This window comes from Watersipora subatra, chromosome 2 (genome assembly GCF_963576615.1).
Source record: "Watersipora subatra chromosome 2, tzWatSuba1.1, whole genome shotgun sequence".
Lineage (NCBI taxonomy): Eukaryota > Metazoa > Bryozoa > Gymnolaemata > Cheilostomatida > Watersiporidae > Watersipora > Watersipora subatra.
The window spans coordinates 42,466,353-42,476,472 of NC_088709.1; the positions used below are offsets into that span (position 1 = coordinate 42,466,353).

Consider the following 10,120-nt stretch of genomic DNA (forward strand, 5'->3'; position numbering starts at 1 on the left):
GAGCTGATGGAACTTTATGTGAAATCTGCTGAGGCTCCTTTTGATGGATTTGCTGGTGACAAATCTGATATGCTCTCATCTTCCGTGCTTCTCTTCACAAATGAGTCAAGTGCAAATAACGATTCTTTGTTTTCAGCGTTTTCTCAAGCAAGGCAGGACTTTGAGTGTACTGAAGTCAGTCGAAATGAAACTGTGATTACCAAGCGCTTCAAGTCTTTTGCTCAGGACATGAGAAAATACAGTTTCTTACCCGAGTTTATACAGTATCGGCCACCAGAGAATCGTGATATTAACGTTAAAGCGGACATTTTTCGATATCCTACTCTACTCGCAAATAACCTTAAGATGTGTTTGGGGTTGAAAACCGGCACCTCTTGGGAACATTATGAAAGTCTACACCAGCAAGGTTTGCTCTCAGATGATAACCATATATACCTAAACATCATACTGGCTCTATCTATCTATATACGAACTGCTTCGTATTTAAAAGAGGGTTGTCAAACAGAATCAATCAGAGTTGAACCCAAATTTAATTCAGTTGCATCTACAAGATACTATGTTCCAGTTGATCTTTTTGTGTTCCTTGGATGCCTTCTTATCCCAGTCAAACTGTCAATTGAGTCCGCACTAGGGAAAATTGGAAAGTGTAGTACTGGTTCAGTTAATCACAACAACTCAGCTGAACAAATTATAAAAGCTGTTTTTGTTTCTCAAAAGAGTTTGTTGCCCAAGATTCAAGTTCTCTACTTCACCGGACAGTACAAAAAGGCAAAAGATTGCCTAGGTAAGGTCGTTGGAAAGCCAATTGAAAACGCAAGCTACTCCGAGTTCTGCCAATGCATAGAGAGCTTGACTATGGAATGCAGTACCTTAGCTACACCGCTAGCTCCAACTTCTACAACGCTTGCTGAAGATCGTCCAACACACCGCAAATATTCCGAACTTTGTGCCTACATTCTCTACTACACAAACAACTATGATCATGCTGTAGATTTCTTCAACCAGTTCCTCGTTTTCTCCCCTGCACAGCATGGATTATGGAGGCTCCTCATTGCACATTGTCATCAAGAGATGGGAGACATGATAACTGCAAAGAGTTTCGTGGATGAGGTGAGTATTTTATAAGATGTGTAGACTTTGTCACTGTCATACCATTTTTAAACTATTTCATCACTAATAATTCAAACTGATTCAGTCAAACCTCAACTTATGATCATCTTGTAATACAACATTTTTGACATACGTCATAAAATCTGAGTAGTTTGCGCCTCAATATATGAAATAAGTTCTAGCCTGCAGCAATTGAAGTTTCTCAAAACAATATTATTTCCAAATTAGTACTCATTAACGAAACTGTCCTTGACATAGTTTGGTTCTTAATATTGTCTTTATATTATTAAGCAATATTTCTTTGTTTAGTTTCAAAATCATACATATATATAAAAAATTATTGTATATACAGTGAAACATGGATAACTCGCCCTCGGGTATAGCGAACACAGGGTTAACTCGAATGGATTTGCTTGTTCCGTTCCCACGCAATGATAAATGGCTCTATATAACTCGACCTTAACTCTGCTAACTCGAACGGTTTTTGCCCAATAGCTACCGAAATGGTTGCTATCGCTTTAGAAAATCACTTTATTCCAAGCCATAGAGGTAAACTTCAACTTTTCGTAATTCATAAGCGCCGTTATTACCACCATCGGCAAAATATTTTTGTCAACGACTTTTCTAAAGGTTTGGTGTAATCTGATTTATACCAAACATCCGCGTAGCGATCGCCCTTCGGAAGCGAGGTAAAGTGAGGTAATATTTGCATAAACTTCAAGATAAATCGGCAAAATTGATCGTAGGTAAAACGCTCAAAAGAAAAATATGTCTTTTCTTTTGAGCATTTCAACAACGATCAAGTTTTGCCAATGTCAATCTAAAAATGTCCTGACAATAATATCACCTCGAACAACGAACCAATCTCAAGTGATAGAAAAATCTCTATACTTTTTGATAAAAACGTTTTAAACTTTACATTAGAAGCATTTAATTTGAAACAAGCCATTTGTGCTTCTGATTTATATTATAGATTGTATATGTACATGTATCTACTAATAAATAAGTAAATACATGGACTTGTGACAGTGCTCTGATAACTTGAACGCTCTGATAATTCGAACACTTTTGCTCGGTTCCTTGAAGTTCGAGTTATCCGAGTTTCACTGTATATAATAATTTTTTTATATATACATGTATGTATGATTTTGAAACTAAACAAAGAAATACTGCTTATAGGAGATATAAAAAAATGTATATATATATATATATATATATACAGTCAAACATGGATAACTCGTCCACAGATAGCTCGAACACATGGTTAATTCGAACATTTCCTTTGGTCCGTTCCCACGTAATGATAAATTGCTATAGATAACTCGAACTCAACACTGTTAATTCGAACTGTTTTTTTGCCCAGCAGCTACCGAAACGGTTGTTTTCGCTTTAGAAAATCACTTTATTCAAAGCCATAGAGGTAAACTTCATCTTTTCGTAATTCATAAGCGTCGTTATTACCACCATCGGCAAAATATTTTTGTCAACGACTTTTCTAAACGTTTGGTTAAATTTGATTTATACTGCGATACGATGAATAGCACGGGCTAGCGGGGTCACGCGCGCAAGAATTTTCGCCACGCGCATACAAAACAAAAATCGCATGTTGTTTTGTATGTGCGTGGCGAAAATCCTTGAGTGCGTGACTCGGCTAGCCCGTGATGAATAGTTTTCCGACGTTGTTTCCGTGTTGAATCAACGTCGGAATGTTGAATGTTTAAAACGTCTTAAAAAATGTTGTAATTAAACGTTTACGTTGTCTGAGCTACAAAAAACTATTCATCGTTTGACCTAAACACAGAATACGTGTGTACATTCAATAAGTATCTATTAAAAAAGCGTGAGTGATATAGAATGTACCGTAAAACCTCGTGAAACTTCTAATTGAACTGCCTCGGAGTGTTGCTCTTAACGAATTCCAGGTAAAGTAAGGTAATCTGCATAAACTTCAAGAAAAAACGGCAAAATTGATCGTGGGTAAAACCCCAAAAGAAAAATATGTCTTTTCTTTTGAGCATTTCAACAACGATCAAGTTTTGCCAATGTCAATCTGAAAAACATCCTGGCAATAACATCACCTCAAACAACAAACCAATCTCAAGTGATAGAAAAATCTCTATACTTTTTCATGAAAACGTTTTAAACTTTACATTTGAAGCATTTAATTTGAAACAAGCCATTTGTGCTTTTGATTTATATTATAGTTTGTATATGTACATGTATCTACTAATAAATAAGTAAATATATGGACTTGTGACAGTGCTCTGATAACTTGAACGCTCTGATAATTCGAACACCTTTGCTCGGTCCCTTGAAGTTCGAGTTATCCATGTTTGACTGTATATATATATATATACAGTCAAACATGGAGCTATATATATATAGCTCTTCTAAACATTTAAAGCTATATATATTTATATATATATATATATATATACATAATCTACATAATATACATAATCGACATAATATACATAATCATGTCGCAGGTGTTGTGTATAGAAGTCTATGTGATGAGTATGGCTTTAATAAACCACAACACTGGTGAGAAGCTCCTGGTAAGGTCAATGAAAATGACCGCGCTAAGATCCTCTGGGACTTCTACATCTGAACTGACAAGCATGTCCTAGCAAACCAACCAGATATAGTGGTGGTAGACAGGGAAAACAAGAGGGCTACTACAATAGATATACATGTAGCAGTACCCAATGACTACAATATAGCCAGCAAAGAAAAAGAAAAGGTAGAGAAATATCTCCCTCTTGGAGAAGAGATTGAAAAATGCTGAAATGTAAGAACAACTGTAATCTCAGTAGTCATTGGGGCACTGGGCGCAATAACACCAGCGCATAAAATGTGGCTTGCCCAAATACCAACAACAATCAACTCAGGTGAGTTGCAAAAAAGTGCGCTATTGGGAACAGCTAAGATCTTGAGGCGAGTGCTCAAACTCCCAGGTCTCTGGTAGGAGACCCGAGTAAGAGCAAAATTTACCACCCATACGGGGTATCCGGGGTGAGGAAACAGTTTTTTTTTCATATATACATATATATATATATATATTTATTTAGCTTTAAACATAACTTTATATAATAAATGGTAATACTATATGTAACTACCTTTATTTTTGTGTGAGATAGAACAGTTAAACGAAACAATATATTTTATAAGAATCCTTGCTACAACATTTAACATATAAAACAACATACAACAATTTAACATATATACAACATTTGACATATGAAACAATATTCAGTTTATTGAAGAATAATCCTCTTCCTTTTACTATAAGTTTACAAGGTGGGGAGCATCTGACCTTCAAAGGAAGGATTACTCCTAATCGCTCATGAGAAAAAGCCATTTTCCTTCTTCGTAATTGTAATATAATGCAGGCAGACTACGAAATGATTGAGCAGGCTACACCAAGTTTGAGAATGCAAGATATTACTTGGCAGCCTAAAAGTGTTTGGGCGGGCTGCCAAATGTTTACACAGGTTAAATAATTTTATAACAGCAGGCTACAAAATCCGTGACAGGCAGGCTACAGAATGTTTGGGCAGGCTATAAACTGCTTGGCAGGCTAATAATGGTATGGGCAGGCAGGTTTCCCACACATAGCTCAGCATATGAACTGTGAATTCCCATGAGATATTTTATAATAGCAGAACAATAAATTGCTGTGTAACTTTGGAGCAAATAGAAACTGTTAAAAATAACTTAGTAGCATTTAATCATTCATATTAGCCAAACTTTTTATGATAACAGATTGAAAATATATTGGTTTATGTTTGAGCTCAATGGATTGCTGCATATAATCATAGGGTTATGATCCATTACACAGATCTTGAATACACTGTAGGCAAAGGTGAACTTAAAAAGTCTGAGCAACCCCTCTGACCAGAGTTCAACAGATTTATTGAGTCAAGTTTTTGGACCCGATTGCAAGCATGAGGATGCATCTACAACCTACATCAACATTGGTTGGCTTTTTCATTGCTTGAGTGATTACAATGAGGCACTGGATAATTATCTAATGGCTCTAAAATTAGATGTAGCTTGTCATGGACAGATTTGTGATTCTAGCATAGCCCGTGATTATCACTACATTGGTATGGCATATCGGGAGCTTGGTGAGTATAAAAAGTCTCTAGAATATCATACAAAGTCATTAGCTATGAAGCAAGCTGTATATGGTACAAGCACTAACCATAGTGGCATTGCTAACTCCTACAATAACATCGGCTTAGTATACAGTGAATTGGATGAGTATGAAAAGTCTCTAGAATATCATACAAAGTCATTAGCTATGAAGCAAGCTGTATATGGTAAAAACACTAACCATAGTGGCATTGCTAACTCCTACAATAACATCGGCTTAGTATACAATGATTCGGGTGAGTATGAAAAGTCTCTAGAATATCATACAAAGTCATTATCTATGCAGCAAGCTATATATGGTACAGACGCTAACCATAGTAGCATTGCTAGCTCCTACAATAACATAGGCTTAGTATACAATCGTTTGGGTGAGTATGAAACGTCTCTAGAATATCATACAAAGTCATTAGCTATGCAGCAAGCTATATATGGTGCAAGCGCTAAGCATAGTGGCATTGCTAGCTCCTACAATAACATAGGCTCCGTATACAATCGTTTGGGTGAGTATGAAACGTCTCTAGATTATCATACAAAGTCATTAGCTATGAACCAAGCTATATATGGTACAGACGCTAACCATAGTAGCATTGCTAGCTCCTACAATAACATTGGCTCAGTATACAGTGATTTGGGTGAGTATGAAAAGTCTCTAGAATATCACACAAAGTCATTAGCTATGCAGCAAGCTATGTATGGTGCAAGCGCCAACCATAGTGGCATTGCTAGCTCCTACAATAACATAGGCTCCGTATACAATCGTTTGGGTGAGTATGAAACGTCTCTAGAATATCATACAAAGTCATTAGCTATGAACCAAGCTATATATGGTACAGACGCTAACCATAGTAGCATTGCTAGCTCCTACAATAAAATTGGCTCAGTATACAGTGATTCGGGTGAGTATGAAAAGTCTCTAGAATTTCATACAAAGTCATTAACTATGCAGCAAGCTATATATGGTGCAAACGCTAACCATAGTAGCATTGCTATAAGCTACGGTAACATCGGCTGGGTATTCAGTGAATCAGGTGAGTATGAAAAGTCTCTAGAGTATCATGAAAAAGCATTCATTATGTACCAAGCAGTATATGGTACAGATGCTGGCCATGCAAACATTGCTGTTAACTACCATGGCTATGCTGAAGCATACGTAGGTATTGGAGAATATTCAAAAGCATTAGATTATTGCAGCAAAGCATTAGCTATGTGTCAACAAGTACTTGGTGCAGGCACTAACCATAGGGATATAGCTGAGTGCCTCAGTACCTTTGGAGAAGTGTGCAGTAAGGTAGGTGAGTATGAAAAGGCTTTGCAACATCACACCATGTCATTAGCTATGTACCAAGCAGTATATGGTTTAGATGCCAGCAATGTAAGAATTGCTGCGTGCTACAAAAGGTTTGGTGATGTCTACAAAAGGCTCAGTGAGTATTCCAAGGCTTTAGATTATTTTAAGAAGTCACAGACAATGTATAAAGTTACATTTGGGGTGGACACTACTCACCCTAAAGTTCTCAATCTAAACGCTGCCATAGCCAATGTAGAGGTAACACAGGAGTGAGAGTCTATGATAGGCTGGTTATATGTTATTATAGAGTCACATAGAATACATTCACTTGTATGTTTACATTGTGATGAAAGTTTTATAAGAGTCTGTGTAGATATATCAACTATCCAACCACTCCCACAAGTACATATGACTCATCTACTGCCTGTTACTAACAACTTTACTAGTTTATGAACAGAGAAATAAAACTTTACTCTCTTATTTACCCCTTTATTAACAACTCTTATTCTTTTTATAATTTTATTATTTATATTGTTATACTGTTATATTTTTATCATTGTGTTATGTGACACGGTTTATTCTTTTGTAGCTGCTATCATAATAAATATTAGATAAATATTATTTAGCAAAATATTCACAGGCTGCTGGACTATTAGTTTGATACAAGTCTTGGTGTAGCGGTTTCCCGCTAGGCTCAGTAGAATGCGAGTAGGATGGTTTTGATGCACTGATTTGTAGCTAATTAAGTTTATTAACCATCAAACCAAACCGTGAAATCTACAAGTATCAAAGGCAACAATAGCTTAAAATTAAAAAAAAATACACTTATTCACAAATACACATAATAATAATACACCAATTCCCAAAATGCATAAGAAATTATTGTAATAACAATGTATTAAAAAGGCAAGGAAATAATATTAACAGAAGCATACCTTTTGCCATCTGCAAACTCACAGTACTGTTACTCTTAGAGAAATGTGATAAAATGATCGCAATTCTGAGAACACTAATGTTGCTCTTGCTGTAAATTCAGCTGTAAACTGATAGCTATTGCTGGGTAGTGAATTGCTAAACACTAAGAAAACACTGCTAAATAACACAGGACTGGTCACCCAACTTGAACAGATCTTCCCATCCAATCACAAACCAGGCAATGCTGCTCAAGCGGAGACATTTCCATTGCCTAAACTCACCCAAACCAAAACTTGCCTAAGCTAAACCGGTTGCACGTTGGCAACAAGCCAATTTATTAGTGGAGTAAGAACTGAGTTCACTGAGTACACAAATGAAAACCATTGGGCAATAAAGTCGTTGTTGAAAGTGCAGAAAGTGCATGCGATACATGCATATAACCTTTTACACTTGGTATCAATACTTTCAAATGCTTGTCAACAGTGAAAACAGCAAAGTTGGAAAATGCTGCCAGTTCTAGACATAAAGTTACTTATAGGCAAAATATATTAACTTTTCAAAATATTATCTGAAATGTTTGATGAAGAGCTGCAATTTGTATCAGAAACTGCATGTTCGATGCAACTTGGTCCGTAGGACCTGGATAATATTGAATTGAGATCATCATAACTAACTATTCTAGCTAATCACATGACGAGTTTATTAGTTTTACTTCTGCTGATCTCAAGCATGAAGTTCATTTCAGAACAACTCATTGAATATGTGTCACCAATGGGCTGGCCACACAAACAAGTTATTTCATCAATGTGGGTAGCCAAGACTTACTTCTATGTTATTGTATAATTCCTTTTAGCGAGCTAATTTTTCTGTTGCCTTTACAAACACTAACAACTTGTAATATCTCTTTTATTTTATATTCAGTCTTGTATATAGGGAGGCCATATTGAATATATGCTGCTCTATCAAAAATTACCAATCGAACTGGCTAGGTAGGTAATAGTTACATATGCACCATTATATTAGTGAGAAGATAAATTCATCGACCACTATATGACGGGTAGACAACTCTACATTAATATTATAATTGCTTTAGCAACTCGCAATACTAGAACTGATACTACCTATAATTTCTAGTCACGCTAACAAACTACTGCTATGAACAGTTGTTTGTTTGACAATATTGTTACACACTAATTGACAGCTATGTATTGCACAGAAAGAGTCATACCTGCAACATAGGCTAGCAGTGTTATTAGAACAAGAGTAACAGAGTATGGGACAAGATAGAAAGCAAATCAGGCAGAATACCCTAAAAAATTGCCATCGCAACTGACTTTACTTGCAGATATTGTGAATTTCTCAAGTTAGACATCCTCAAATGCTAGTTAATTCACTGGACATTCTATTGGTCAAATGACAATATATTTTTATTGTTGTAACGAAGCGGATAAAGAGACAGTGAAAGTCGTAAGTGCAAGTAAGTAGAAAATCTGAAGTATAATTTTTGAGAGAATCCTGTTTGAGTTTGCAACATTAACTTCAACTTGGGAGAATCCTGAAAGCAGAGAGTTATCTGCTCCTGTCTTATTTGTGAAATGAAGAATGGAAGACGAGATCATATCAGATTTATCATCAAAATACATGTAGATTAAAAGGAGTTTCGGCAGATTGGACATAAAGTTCTTTCACCTCATCTAAGGTAAATATTAGTCGTTGACCATGATTTCTGTGGTTTCCTAAAGAACAGTGCACAGTAATTTTGCAGTGAGTTACTACTTTGTAACATGCAGTAAACATTTACTGCTACTGTAACTGCCCTCTTACTGAATATTGGCCACTGCGGTTTACTGCGTGATTATGCACCCACCACATTACTTGAAAACCAAGAGTTAATTCATATTGCGAATGCACCTTCTTCAAAACTTAAAATTGCGTTTGTATTGCAAGTTCACGTTAGTATGAGGTTTATACAGTGTATCAACTGACATTGCAAGTTTTCCAAGCATCTGTTCTGCAATCTTACTGTCACTGCATATAGCCTAAAATTATTCCTTCAATCAATGGTGTTAAAAAGTTGAAACCATAATTGGATTACGTGCGAAACACCAACATAGATCACCTCCCGTAATTACCATCGACAAATCATTGACCAAACCACCAACTCCTATATATCATTTTGGAATATGAAACCAGGTATTAAAACAATTCTGATGAACTCAGGCTCTTTGTATTGCATTATCATTAGCATTATATATGAAAGCCTTGATAGATTCTCAATTCAGTTATATACTACATGCTGATTGTGATCAATTTGTGTGCCCATTCATAAAGTACTCAAATTGGACTAGCAGTCACATCATACAATTGTGTTTGCTACTGCACTGCAAATGCAACTACAGAGATATCCATGCAAAAATTTGCAACTGCAATAAATTTCACATCTGCGTATCATTCAGTATTTATCAATGTGTAGTTAGGAGTTTTGTACTGACCACAACCTACTCTGACAATAAGTAGATCAGGAAGTAAGTAAAAATACAGTCTAATATAATAAGCATTTACTCAATAGAAATGCCAACGATATGATATATTATATCTACATATATGTAAACATTTTATATAATATTGTTCAACTATGTATTCATGTAC

At 35.8% G+C, this 10,120-nt stretch overlaps 1 protein-coding gene across 1 annotated transcript; it reads left to right on the forward strand.

Moving 5' to 3' along the window:
- Window positions 1-5,269: 5,269 nt before the first annotated feature.
- On the forward strand, window positions 5,270-7,106 carry LOC137387791 (tetratricopeptide repeat protein 28-like). Its single transcript, XM_068074302.1, has one exon. The coding sequence runs from the start codon at window positions 5,285-5,287 to the stop codon at window positions 6,827-6,829; it is 1,545 nt and encodes a 514-aa protein (XP_067930403.1). The 5' UTR covers window positions 5,270-5,284; the 3' UTR covers window positions 6,830-7,106.
- Window positions 7,107-10,120: the final 3,014 nt, after the last annotated feature.